This window comes from Chiloscyllium plagiosum, chromosome 4, assembly GCF_004010195.1.
Source record: "Chiloscyllium plagiosum isolate BGI_BamShark_2017 chromosome 4, ASM401019v2, whole genome shotgun sequence".
NCBI lineage: Eukaryota > Metazoa > Chordata > Chondrichthyes > Orectolobiformes > Hemiscylliidae > Chiloscyllium > Chiloscyllium plagiosum.
Genome location: NC_057713.1, coordinates 60,524,865 through 60,539,617, shown reverse-complemented (window position 1 = coordinate 60,539,617; position 14,753 = coordinate 60,524,865). Strand labels below are relative to the sequence as shown.

General features: G+C 40.8%; 1 protein-coding gene across 5 annotated transcripts in view; it reads right to left on the bottom strand.

Annotated features, from left to right (window-relative positions):
• Positions 1-249: 249 nt before the first annotated feature.
• Positions 250-14,753, bottom strand: part of spidr (scaffold protein involved in DNA repair) — a 267,753-nt gene continuing 253,249 nt past the window's right edge. For all 5 annotated transcript variants that reach the window (XM_043688286.1, XM_043688285.1, XM_043688287.1 and 2 more), the window contains 2 exons: positions 11,645-11,698; positions 250-496 (listed from right to left, as the gene is read on the bottom strand). In XM_043688286.1, the coding sequence (XP_043544221.1) occupies positions 371-496; positions 11,645-11,698 (180 nt within the window). In that variant the 3' untranslated portion in view covers positions 250-370. The remainder of the gene's footprint in view (positions 497-11,644; positions 11,699-14,753) is intronic.

Sequence of the window (14,753 nt, the reverse complement as noted above, 5' to 3'; positions counted from 1 at the left end):
GGTACATTGTGATGCTAAAGAGACCTCGGAAATAATTTACAAAATAGAGAAGATTCGTAAGGAATGTTCTCCTTCAAGAAATGTTGCTTCAGGTGGAAAAAGAAACTTGATTTCATCTAAGTTATCCAGAAGAAAATATAATTGCAATTTTGAATTAAGTTTTAAGAAACAGCAGTTATTTTTCCTTATTCCTCAAATAATCAAATATAAATTTTAAAATAAGTTGACACACCAGCCATCCAAAAGTTATTTTATTTACAATGCATCATTTATAAATATTTAATGAAATAGATCTTCACATCAGAAACTTTAAGAAATGCAGTTGTAGCTACCAATACACAACAAATGCTGATGACCAAGAATTTCATTTTCACTGAGTGTATAGCAAACTAACTTCCTCTAATCCAATCCAGCTTGCTGGCTGATGTGTTACAGAGCGGACGTAGCAGCTGAGAGGTCCCAACTCCTGGCCAAGTACACCGTCTACCTCATAGCCCTGTCATGAGAGATGTAATAAACCAGCCATTATAGAGAATATGCTGTTTCGAAAGGTAATTATTAGAGGAGAATGTATAAGATCACATTTTACATTTCACATTAAATAAAGAGGTGGAGGGAATTCCAGAGTTTAGGACCTAGGCAACTGGTAATAGCAAATTATTATATTTGGAATGCACAAAAGGCCAATATGAGAGGGACACTGATATTTCAGAGGGGTGTAGGGGATAAGGAAGCCATGGTGGAATTTGAAACATGTGAATTTTTAAATCAAGATGCTACTCAAATAGAAGCCAAATAAAGGTGAGCGAGAAGAGGGGTAATGCAACTTCCTGCCACAGCATTTTGAATTACCTCAAGATTATGGATTGCAAACGTAAGATATTAGCTACAAATGCATACAGATAGTTGAGTCTAGAAATAATGAACAACTAGATGAGTGTTTCAACGTCAGGTCAGCTGAGACAGATGTCTAAATCAAGCAATGTTTCAGATTGGCTGGTTGTGACAGGTTAGTTCCACAGGAGACTGCGATGGGCCCTCAACATTTTACAATTTATATCAATGTGTTTAACGAGAGGATCAAGGCACAGTGGCTACATTTGTAGATGACACGAAGATATCTAACAAAATATGCTGTGAAGCTACCATAACAAGGATGTAGAAAGGTTAAAATGAATGAGCAAAAAATCTGGCAGATGCATATTATGTGGGAAATTGTAAAGCTGATCATTTGGCAGAAAGAATAATAAAGCTATGTATTACTTAAACATGACTGACTACAGAAATCTGACATGAAAAGGGATCGAGGTGTTCTAGTGCATGAGTCACAAGATGTTGCTATACAGGTACCACAAGCAATAAAGGCTACTGGAATGCTACCCTTTAGTACAAGACAATTTGAACATTAATGCAAGGGTACAATGTTTCGGACACATAGATAATTGGTGAAGCCAATCACAATATTGTGTGCAGTTTTGACCTCCTTTCTTAAGGAAGAATATAAATGAGTTGGAGGTGGTTCAGTAGTTCACTTGACACCTGCAATAATCAGATTGTCTTAAGGGAAGATTGGACAGGCTGGACTTTTTCTTCTCTATAGTTTAAAAGAGTGAGGTGTGATTTGATTGATTTGAATGAAGTTTGAATAATCCTGAATGGTCTTGAAATAGTGGTCAAGGAAAAGATATTTACACTTGTCAAAATCTTAGAATTCCCTTCCAAATAGCATTGAGTGTCTACCTACAGCACATGGACTTCAGCATTTCAACAAAGCAGCTTATCACCACCACTTTCTCAAGGGCTTCAACGAATGGATAATAAATGCTGGTCAACCAATGACCCCCACATGCTATGAATGAATACATTTCTTTATATAAATTACTGCCATGTTGGAAGAAACACAGCAGCCAATATGCAAACAGCAAATTCCCACTAACAGCAATATGACAGGGCCAGGATATCTGTTTTTGTGATGTTGATTGAGGGATGAACATTGTTAGGACACTAGTGATAGCTGCCCTAATCTTCACAAAATGGGTGTGTCTAGTAACACCACTCAAAAGTGCATTGCTGGAAGTGCGTGCAAGGACTGTTAAGTACGGACAGTTGGAAGCGATGCCAGATGTCAGCAGTCACTGACTTTCAAAATAGTTGTGTGGGAATATTTGCATCCACCCAAACAGGCAGTGGGGCCCTGCGTTTAATGCCTCATCTAAAAAACAGCACCTCCGTATAGTACAGTGCTCCATTTGCCCTGCACTCAAACATCAGCCTAAATTTTTATGCTCAAGTCTCAGATATGAACCTGGAGTCTGGTGATTCAGAGGAGAGAGTATTACTCCCAAGTGAGCTATTTAAAGTGATTTCCGTGTCAGTAGTAAGATTTTGTATGTTTAGAGGTATTTAGACTGAAATGGGAAGCCTCAAATTTTGATAATATCAATCCTTTTGTGAGCTAACTACAGAAAACATCATGCCATTCAGTAAATACAAACAGTGAGTCAGACAGTAAGATATAATTTTTGGGTAGCCTACTGAGGTGTATTTCATAACAGATCAAAATGTTCAAATTTCTGTGTTTAACAGAATGTAAATGGTTGACAGAAGTGCTGTCCAATTGCATTAAAGTAAAACGAGATCATCAGCTTCATTATTTTCACAAAACATGGTTCATAATGTTTTGATAGGTGACTAATTAGCAGGACATCCCTAAAATTATCATGTGACTATCCTCAATGTGCAAACACTTTGACACTTAATATATTCACTTTACGCAAGAGATGTGAACACAAATAATTGTGGTTATTATTGATGCAGTAATAAGTTTAAAAAGTTTATTTTGATTTTGTGGTTGTGATTTGGCTCAGGCTCAATGAAAGATGTGCATTATTATTACTAATTACTTGTCAAACACTTCTCATTGTGATGTTGTCTTAGGGCCACATCAGGTACTAAACATTCAGTAAATCTTGTTAAACAGTTTGACAGATGGATTTCAGTGATGTGCTTTATATAACTTGTTTCCTCTACTTATTGTTTTGGTTTTAAAATATCTTTCTGTCTGACTCTCTCAGTAGTTTCAAGGTTTCCTGTGACAACTATTGTCTTTCCTGATTTTCTGAATCCAAATCAACTATAATTTACGTAACTATTGGAAGACTGTCAAAAGACTGTCACAAGAATAGATAATAAGAACAGTTTTGAGCAATGTAATAAAGTAAAAAAAGGACATGGAAATTAACACAATTATGATTTCATTTAGCACACAGGTGACCTTGAAATATAAACATTGCACCCCACTAACACCGCAGCTTCACATCACAAGTGAATTCAGACTTGAACAGCCCTTGCAAAATCATCTAAGAAATCAAAATTTGCCACTATATGACAATGTTACAGAATAAAATCAAAATTAATGATACCTAGAAAGGGGTCTTTGTAGGATTAATTTATAAAAGTTCTTTAAATTTGTAATATAGCATTGACAAAGCCTTTCAATTAACTTGATTTCTTTACAAAAGTCTATACTTTCCAAAACAAAGAATGGAGAATCAATTCTGTCAGCTATTTGGACTAACAAAGTACTTTAGAGTCTGATCAGTCCCTTTAATAGGATTATTTTTGTACAGTAATTTCTAATTTAGAAGTACATGCACTTCTACCAATGCAGCAGTCACATTCAGGGAATGACAGGATTCTGGGTAATCCAAGATGGAGGACGGGAAAAAAACTGTGGCTATAAGAGCTGCTCCTTTTTTGAGGTATATAAAGTGATAGAGGAGATTTCCTCAAATTATAGAAGCAGCAATTACTGTTTTGTCTGCTGTTGCATTATTTTGGAACTTTGGGGGAAAAAAGTCAAAACAACGATTTGAAGAAAGGAGAAAGACAGACAAAAGGTAGTGAGCACGTGGTTAGTCAGGGAGACAGAAAGAAACCTTCACTGTTAAGTGACACAGTAGTGAATCTGCACAGTCACTGCTTTTGCTGTTTGAGTTCACGTATCTCTGAACATTGGAGTATGTCTAGGTAAAATGAACAAACAGTGAAATTCACAGCTGACCTTGGAGGAACCTGTGTGGGAGAGCTCACAGCACAGGAATAGATAAATGCATAGTTTTTTAATGTGTAACCTTGCTGTAAGTCTACAGTAGTGAGTAGAGTGGGTTCTTTCTTGATAATATGTATTATTGAAATCTGTCTCTTGATTAAATTTTAAAAATATAAAACATAAGTACCAAGTTAGCCTGGAGCAAAGTTTTTTAGAGCAAAAAGATGGTGCTATTTTCTGGACTGTAGATTGTGAATGAGAAAAGATGGCCTTTAGTAGAGTGATATGCTCTTCCTGTCGGGTGTGGGAGTTTAGGGAGAGTTTCCGTGTTACTGATGATTATGTCTTCAGGAAGTGTCTTTGGTTGCAAAACCTATTAGATCGAATGGATCAGTTGCAGCAGCAGGTACAGGCAATGAAGAATTTACAATAGTGTGATTGACAGCAGTTATAGGAAGGGAGAAAAGCCACAGATATAATCAGGTAGATGGGTTAACTCCAGGAAAGGTAGGACGGGTGGACAGGTAGTGCAGAGGTCTTCCGTGGCTATCCCCACTTCAAACAAGTATGCTGCTTTAGAAAATGTAGGTGGTGATGGACTCTCAGGGGAAGAGGACATCAAAGGTAATCATGTCAGGATTGCTGTCAGTGCCACGTGCTAGCCAGGGAAGCTCTTGTTTGACTGCATCACAGCTCTGGAGCTGCAGATGGACTCTCTGTATCTCTGACTAGAGTCTACTATCATAATCAGACGCTTGGAACTTAATGTTCCCCTCATTACATTAGAGCCTCTCTGGATCCCACAAACTTGGCTGTTCATGCTACCTTCCCCTGAGGACCTCTTTAATTTCTCTCCTAGTTCCCTGAATTCTGCTTTCAAGACCTCATCTCATTGTTTTTAGATTAGATTACTTACTTACCGTGTGGAAACAGGCCCTTCGGCCCAACAAGTCTGCACCGACCCTCCGAAGAGCAACCCACCCAGACCCATTCCCCTACATTTACCCCTTCACCTAACACTACGGGCAATTTAGCATGCCCAATTCACCTAACCTGCACATGTTTGAACCTTGGGAGGAAACCGGAGCACCCTGAGGAAACCCACGCAGACACGGGGAGAATGTGCAAACTCCACACAAACAGTTGATGTCTATATGCACCACGTCAACTGGCTGTTTACCCTACCCTTTCAGAATGCTCTGCTGCCTGACCCAAGCACCTGGGAGGCAACATACCATCCGGGAGTCTCGTGTTTGGCCACAGAACCGCCTATCTACTCCTCTTAGAATAGAATCCCCTATTATGATTATGGTCCTACGAGTCTTTTTCTCACCCTTCTGAACAGCAGTGTCCTCCACGGTGCCATTATCCTGGCAACTGCTGCCCTCCCCCAATAGTATACAAAATGGTATACCTGTTTTGGAGGGCAATGACTGCAGGGGACACCTGCACTGCCTTTTGGTAACCCATTCACTGTCTCCCTCAGCAATTCTAATCTGCGGTGTGACCAATTCACTAAATGTGCTATCCACGAACTCTTCAGCATCGCGGATGCTCCACACTTAGCATCAGAGGTCTGGATGGGATAGAATTTGTAAGAAGCGTCCAGGAGTTTTCTAGAGAAGTATGTCAGTAGTCTGACAAGGAACGGGACCATATTGGACCTGGTGTTGGGGAATGAGCCAGGCCAGGTGGTAGAATGTGCGTGGGGGATTTCTTTGGGAACAGTGACCACAATTCTGTAAGTTTTAGAGTACTCGGAGACAAAGATGAGAGTGGTCCTAAGGGAAGAGTACTAAGCTGGACCAAGACTAATTATATCAAAATTCGGCAGGAGCTGAGAAATGTGGATTTCTTCTTTTTTCTTCTTTTTTTACAGTGTGGAAACAGGCCCTTCGGCCCAACAAGTCCACATCGACCCGCCGAAGCGCAATCCACCCAGACCCATTCCCCTACATTTACCCCTTCAGCTAACACTACGGGCAATTTAACGTGGCCAATCCACCTGACCTGCACATTTTTGGATTGTGGGAGGAAACCGGAGCACCCGGAGGAAACCCACACAGTCACAGGGAGAATGTGCAAACTCCACACAGAGAGTTGCCGGAGGCGGGAACTGAACCCGGATCTCTGGCGCTGTGAGGCAGTAGTGCCAGCGTGCAGCTATTTGAAGGGAAGTCCACATTTGATATGTGGGAGGCTTTCAAAGATAGGCTGAAGTTAGTGCAGGATAGGCATGTCCCTTTGAAAACAAGAGATAGGAAAGACAAGATTCGTGAATCGTGGATGACAGGAGAAATCGTGTGACTAGCCAAGAGGAAAAGGGAAGCATACATAAGGTCCAGACAGCTAAGAACAGAACGGGCCTTGGAAGAATATCGGGAGAGTAGGACCAATCTTAAACGAGGAATCAAGCGAGCTAAAGAGCTAAATAACTTTAGCGAGCAGAATTAAGAAGAATCCCAAAGCCTTTTATTCATATGTAAGAAGTAAGAGGGTAACTAGAGAAAGGATTGGTCCGCTAAAGAATAAGGAAGGAAAGTTGTGTGCCGAACATGAGAAAATGGGTGAGATTCTGAATGATTTCTTTGCGTCAGTGTTCACTGAGGAGAAGGACATAATGAATGTTGAGATTAGAGATAGAAGTTTATTTACTCTGGATCACGTTGACATAAGGAGGGAAGATGTGTTGGGTAGGCTAAAGGATATTAACGTGGACAAATCCCCAGAATCGGATGGGATCTATCCCAAATTGCTAAGGGAGGCAAGTGAGGAAATAGCTGGGGCCCTGACAGATATCTTTGCAGTATCTTTAAACGCAGGTGAAGTGCCAGAGGACTGGAGGGTTGCTCATGTTGACCCCCTGTACAAGAATGGAAGTAGTGATATTCCAGGTAACTAATGAGCCTGACGTCAGTGTTGGGAAAGTTGCTGGAGAAGTACTGAGGGATAAAATCTATTTAAATTTGGAAAAGAATGGGCTCATCAGTGATAGGCAACATGGTTTTGTGTAGGGGTGATCGTGCCATACCAGTTTAAGAGAGTTCTTTGAGGAAGTGACCAAGGTGATAGATGAAGTCAGGGCTGTAGATGTCATTTACATGGACTTTAGTAACGCGTTTGATAAGGTTCTCCATGGTAAACTAATGCAGAAAGTGAAGTCACATGGTGTGCAGGGTGTTCTAGCTAGGTGGATAAAGAACTGGTTGAGCAATAGGACACAGAGAGTAACAGTTGAAGGGAGTTTCTTGAAATAGAGAAAGGTGACCAGTGGTGTTTCACAGGGATCAATGCTGGGGCCATTGTTGTTTGTGATATACATAAATGATCTGGAAGAAGGCATTGTTGGTCTGATCAGTGCATTTGCAGATGACACAAAGATTGGTGGAGTAGCAGAAAGCATAAGGGACTGTGGGTGGCACAGTGGCACAGTGGTTAGCACTGTTGCCTCACAACGCCAGAGACCCGGGTTCAATTCCCGCCTCAGGCGACTGACTGTATGGAGTTTGTACGTTCTCCCTGTGTCTGCGTGGGTTTCCTCCGGGTGCTCCGGTTTCCTCCCACAGTCCAAGGATGTGCAGGTCAGGTGAATTGGCCATGCTAAATTGCCTGTAGTGTTAGGTAAGGGGTAAATGTAAGGGTATGGGTGGGTTGCGCTTCGGCGGGTCGGTGTGGACTTGTTGGTCCGAAGGACCTGTTTCCACACTGTATTGTAATCTAATCTAATCGAATAATCTAATCTAAAAAAAATCTAAAAGTCAAAGAATATAGGAGAATATAGATAGACTGGAGAGTTGGGCGGAGAACTGGCAGATGGAGTTCAATCCAGGCAAATGTGAGGTGATGTATTTTGGGAAGTCTAATTTTTTAAGCGAACTATACTGTAAACGGAAGAGCCTTGGGAAAATTTGATGAGCAGAGAAATCTGGGAGTTCAGGTCCATTGTACCCTGAAGGTGGCTGCACAGGTGGATAGAATGGTCAAGAAGGCATATGGTATGCTTGCCTTCATCGGACGGGGTATTAAGTTGAAAAGCTGGCAGGTCATGTTCAAATTGTGCAAGACTTTGGCTCGACCGAATTTAGAATACTGTGTACAGTTCTGGTCGCCACAGTCCCTAAAGGCTGTGGATGCTCTGGATAGGATGCAGAGAAGGTTTACGAGGATGTTGCCTGGTATGAGGAGAGGCTGAGTAGGTGAGGATTGTTTTCATTAGCAAAAAGGAGATTGAGGGGGGACCTGATTGAGGTCCACAAAATCATGAAGGGTATAGACAAGGTGGATAGAAATAAGCTTTTTTCCCAAGGTCAGGGATTCAACAACAAGAGGTGACGCGTTCAAGGTGAGAGGTGAAAAGTTTAAGGAGGATACACATGGCAAGTACTTTACACAGAGGTAGGTGCCTGGAACGTTTTGCCAGCAGAAGTAGTAGAGGCAGGCACGGTAGATTCATTTAAGGTGCATCTGGACAGATGCATGAGTAGGTGGGGAGCAGAGGGACACAGATGCTTAGGAATTGGGCAATAGGTTTAGACAGTGGATTTGAATCAGCTCAGGTTTGGAGGGCTGAAGGGTCTGTCCCTGGGCTGTAAATTTTCTTTGTTCTTTGTTGAATAGCATTACTGCTGTTCTTAGGGAGGATATTGCTGGGAATACATCCAGGGATGTTATTTGGGTGGAACTGAGAAATAAGAAACTGATGATCACCTTATTGGGATTGTATTATAGTCCCCTAATTGTCAGAGGGAAACTCAGAAACAAGTTTATAAGGAGATTTCAGTTATCTGAAAGAATAATAGGGTGGTTATGCTTGGAGATTTTAACTTTCCAAACATGGACTTGGACTGCTGTAGTGTTAAGGGTTTAGATGCATAGGAATTTGTTCAGTGTGTACAAGAAAATTTTCTGATTCAATATGTGGATATACCTAATAGAGAAGTTGCAAAACTTGACCTACTCTTGGGAAATAAGGCAAGGCAGGTGACTTTGGGGCCAGTGACCATAATTCTATTAGTTTTATAGTAGTGATGGAAAAGGATAGATCAGATTTAAAAGTTGAAGTTCTAAATTGGAGGAAGGCTAATTTTGATGGTATTAGATTAGATTAGATTAGATTACTTACAGTGTGGAAACAGGCCCTTCGGCCCAACAAGTCCACACCGACCCCGCCGAAGCACAACCCATCCATACCCCCACATCCACCCCCTACCTAACACCACGGGCAATTTTAGCATGACCAATTCACCTGACCTGCACATCTTTGGACTGTGGGAGGAAACTGGAGCACCCGGAGGAAACCCACGCAGACACGGGGAGAATGTGCAAACTCCACACAGTCAGTCGCCTGAGTCAGGAATTGAACCCAGCTCTCTGGCGCTGTGAGGCAGCAGTGCTAACCACTGTGCCACCGTGGTGGCAAGAACTTTCAAAAGTTAATTGGGGGCAGATGTTTGCAGATAAAGGGATGGCTGGAAAATGGGAAGCCTTCAAAAATGAGATAACGAGAAACAAGTCCAGATATAGTATATTCCTGTTAGGGTGAAAGGACAGGCTGGTAGGTGTAGGGAATGCTGAATGACTAGAGAAATTAAGGGTTTGGTTAAGAAAAAGAAAGAAGCATATGTCAGGTATAGACAGGATAGATCGAGTGAATCCTTAGAGTACAAAAGCAGTTGGAGTATACTTAAGAGGAAAATCAGGAGGGCAAAAAGGGGACATGAGATAGCTTTGGAAAACAGGGTTAAGGAGAATCCAAGAGGTTTTTACAAATACATGAAGGACCAAAGGGTAACTAAGGACAGAACAGGGCCCCTCAAAAGATCACCAAGGCAGCCTATGTCTGGAGCCGTAAGAAATGGGGGCAATACTAAACAAGTATTTTGCATCAGTGTTTACTGTGAAGAAGGATATGGAAGACATAGAATGTGGAGGAATAGATGCACACATCTTAAAATGTCCAAATTAAAGAGGAGGCGGTGCTGGATATCTTTAAATGTATAAAAGTGGACAAATACACAGGACTTAATCAGGTGTACCCTAGAAGATACGGAAGTGATTGCTGGGCCCCTTGCTGAGATATTTGTATCATCAATAGTCACAGGTGAGGTGCTGGATGATTGGAGATTGGCTAGTGCGTTGCCACTATTTAAGAAAGGTGGTAAGGAAAAGCCAGAGAAGTATAGACCGGTGAGCCTGTGGTGGGCAAGTTTTTGATTAGATTAGATCCCTACAGTATGGAAACAGGCCCTTCGGCATGGATCGGATAAATAGACAGTTCTTTTCCCTGGGGTGGAGTCCAGAACTAGAGGGCATAAAAGGTTTAGGTTGAGAGGGGACAGATATAAGAGGGATCTAAGGGGTAACCTTTCCACCCAGACCTTGGTGCATGTATGGAATGAGCTGCCAGAGGAAGTAGTGGAGGCTAGTACAATTATGGAATTTACAAGGCATCTGGATGGTATATGAATAGGAAGAGTTTAGAGGGAAATGGGTCAAGTGCTGGCAAATAGGACTAGATTAGGATAGGATATCTGGTCGGCATGGATGAGTTGGACTGAAGGGTCTGTTTCCATGCTGCACATCTCTATGACTCTATGATAGACTGCATACCCAATTAAGAATTAACAGAGGTGGGGAAGGTAGGAATATTCTGTAGTGTGCTGATGATTTACAATGCGAATCATTAAGATTTTTTGACCAGCAGTGCAGACAGAGGGTAATGACAAAATGAAGATTATGCACTTCTCTCAGGGCAGAAATAATAAAAATGTTAGTCATTGTGCACCTTGTCAATTGAATAGAACCTACCACATTTGCAAACTTTAGTACAACAATACCACATTCTATTACCTAGGGTCATAGGTTACACTCCATTATCTGGAATCATGGGCACAAATTTTCAGATGGCAGAGTTTCCCATCTTGCCATTCAGTTAGCAGAGAATTCTCGAAGGTCAAGGACCCTGTGAGGTGAGCAGGCAGGAAGGAGGTTAATGGGCAGGTTGGAGAGGATGAGATGGATGGAGAGAAAGGACTATGAGGGGGTTATGAGCTGGGTGAGAGTTGGTCGCAATGATGGATATATGTGAACCTCCAAAGGAAGTCACCTTCCCCTATTCCCAACACCAGCTCACACGGCTACATGATTGGCACGGGCCACTTGTGACCTGGGTAAAATAGCAGTGGGACAGGATGAAGCTCTTTATTGGCCATTACTATGCTTCATAGGTGCAAGTAGGAACATAATAGGGGCATTCAGGCAGCTCCACACTGGATTTCACCAGCTACGCAACTTTTCCCTGCTGACAGGAGACTGTAAAATATCACAAACAGAAGTACCGCAACACTGAAGGTTAGATGTATAGTCTGTAAACAATAAATAGGATCTGTTCAGGTTTGTGGAATTGGAGGGTTAGTTATAGAAAACATAATTAAGTGATGGATTGAATTGCTGAATTTCTACAATTTTAAAATGGAGGAATGCAGTCACTTCTATAAACAGTTCATTTTCAGAATAAAAAAATGCTTTCCAAAAAAATATGCTCATCAACTTTAACTTCAAAAATGGATCTATATGTATATGAAATTAACTCACCCCTTCATCACTGGATGAATGCAGCAGAAGAGATGAAATACTTGGTTCTAGAAGCTGTATTTGGAAATGAGGGAACAGAAACAAAATTTGGTCAGATTTGTGAACACACTGGATTTTGGTATATTCCAAAATGAAGAAAATCTTTGCCTTGACTCCACCTGCACTAACTGGTGCAATTCTGAAAATTCTACAACTTGCTTTCCCCAACAAACAGACCTCCCATAATACTGATATATGCAGGCCTACTTTCTGGAATTTAACTCAATTCCACATGTATAATTTTTACATTTACTTCCAAAATCAACCTCAATCACCAGTGAGAATACCCTTCATAATCAGAAAAGTTAGCAAAACTGATACCTGGTCAATTTTTCTCAAAGGCACTCAAATTATGTTCAATCCTTTTACATGCCACAATTGCACTAATTCTCTCTAGTATTACTCTTGAAGACAATTAAAATATTAGTACAGTATGGTATTTGGGATTATGTTCACAAACAAACTTTGTTTGCCCTCGTCAAATGGAAGTACAAAGACACAGCAATACCATACAAACACAATCTTCAGTCAAATGTCTGAAGAAATTGTCTTAATGGCCGGATAAAGAAGTGCATAAAAGTAATAAAATTACTTTAAGGATGCTACGTATGTACTATCACAAATTGATTTCTGTGTGGTATGATGCAAAGGAAATGTTTAGAAAGAACACTGTTAACTGAGTATATACCTTTGGGCAAGTTTAGTATCCTATTGGTTTTTCAAGTTTTAAAATTTTGCTGAACATTCCATTCTAAATATTATGTTTGATATTCATCACTTCCTCATCACTTGCTTCACTTTATTTAATCCATGTACTTGTAAACATTAAGACGCATTACTTAATGAATATTAACCTTATTGGCAAAATTATTCAGCAGGAAAGCCTTCATACAGTTCCTGATTCAGTTAATCTGAACTTGAATTCCAGGTGAAATTTATCAAGAGTAACATCCTTAATGAGCAGTTACGTACAGCAAAGTGGTATGAAGTGAAAGGAAATTTGACAATGTGGTGTTAAGCAATATTTCACAATGGCCTATATACAACTACGATTGAAATGCTTACAATACTGTCCAATTGAGTATATATTATTACTCATGAATAAAAGAGGTCTTAGATCATCTTACCCTCTTAACAAAAATAAACCAATATAGAAGGAATAAAACACAAAAAGTACAAATACGAGGTAACTTGACCTTCATGAAAAAAATGTTTCAAGTTTTAACAAAATAACTTTCAGGCCAGTCTAAGATGTGACTGTTTTACAATGATGTCAAGGTAGCCAGTTCTAATATTACATAACAAACAGTCAGGGTAGGCAGGGACAAGGTAGGACTAATAAATTAAACTGCATTTATTTCAATGCAAGGGGCCGAATGGGGAAGGCAGATGAACACAGGACATGGTTAGGAACATGGGATAGGGATATCATAGCAATTACAGAAACATGGCTCAGGATTGGCAGATTAATGTTCCAAGATACAAATGCTACAGGAAGGATAGAAAGGGAGGCAAGAGAGGAGGGGGAGTGGCATTTTTAATAAGGAATAGCATTACAGCTGTGCTGAGGTTGAATATTCCTGGAAATACATCCAGGAATGGGTGGAACTGAGAAATAAGAAAGGGATGATCACCTTATTGGGATTGTATTATAGACCTCCTAATAGTCAGAGGGAAGTTGAGAAACAAACTTGTAAGGAGATCTCAGCTATCTGTAGGAAAAATAGGGTGGTTATGGTAGGGGATTTTAACTTTCCAAACATCGACTGGGACTGCCATAGTGTTAAGGGTTTAGATGGAGAGGAATTTGTTAAGTGTGTACAAGAAGATTTTCTGATTCAGTATGTGGATGTACCTACTAGAGAAGGTGCAAAACTTGATCTACTCATGGGAAATAAGGCAGGGCAGGTGACTGAGGCGACAATGGGGCAGCACTTTGGGGCCAGCAACTAATTCTATTAGATTTAAAATAGTGATGGAAAAGGATAGACCAGATCGAAAAGTTGAAGTTCTAAATTGGAGAAAGGCCAATTTTGATGATATTAGGCAAGAACTTTCAAAAACTGACTAGGGGCAGATGTTCGCAGGTAAAGGGACGGCTGGAAAATGGGAAGCCTTCAGAAATGACATAACGAGAATCCAGAGAAAGCATATTTCTGTCAGGGTGAAAGGGAAGGCTGGTAGGTATAGGAAATGCTGGATGACTAAGGAAATTGAGGGTTGGTTAAGAAAAAGAAGTAAACATATGTAAGGAAGAGACAGTTTAGATTGAGTGAATCCTTAGAAGAGTATAAAAGCAGTAGGAGTATACTTAAGAGGGAAATCAGAAGGGCAAAAAGGGGACATGAGATAGCTTTGGCAAATAGAATTAAGGAGAATGCAAAGAGTTTTTACAAATACATTAAGGACAAAAGGGTAACTAGGGAGACAATAGGGCCCCTCAAAGATCAGCAAAGCAGCCTTTGTGTGGAGTCTTAGAAAATAGGAAAGATACTAAACGAGTATTTTGCATTAGTATTTACCGTGGAAAAGGATATGGAAGATACAGAATGTAGGGATATAGATGGTCAAGCCTTGCAAAATGTCCATATTACAGAGGAGGAAGTGCTGGATGTCTTGAAACGCATAAAGGTGGATAAATCCCCAGGACCTGATCAGGTGTACCCGAGAACTTGGTGGGAAGCTAGAGAAGTGATTGCTGGGCCTCTTGTATCATCGATAGTCACAGGTGAGATGCTGGAAGACTGGAGGTTGGCTAACGTGGTGCCACTCTTTAAGAAGGGTGATAAGGCCAAGCCAGGGAACTATAGACCAGTGAGCCTGACATCGATGGTGGGAAAGTTGTTGGAGGGATTCCTGAGGGACAGGATGTACATGTATTTGGAAAGGCAAGGACTGATTAAGGATAGTCAACATGGATTTGTGCATGGGAAATCATGTCTCACAAACTTGATTGAGTTTTTTGAAGAGGTAACAAAGAGAATTGATGAGGGCAGAGCGATAGATGTGATCTATATGGACTTCAGTAAGTTGTTCGACAAGGTTCCCCATGGGAGACCGATTCGCAAGG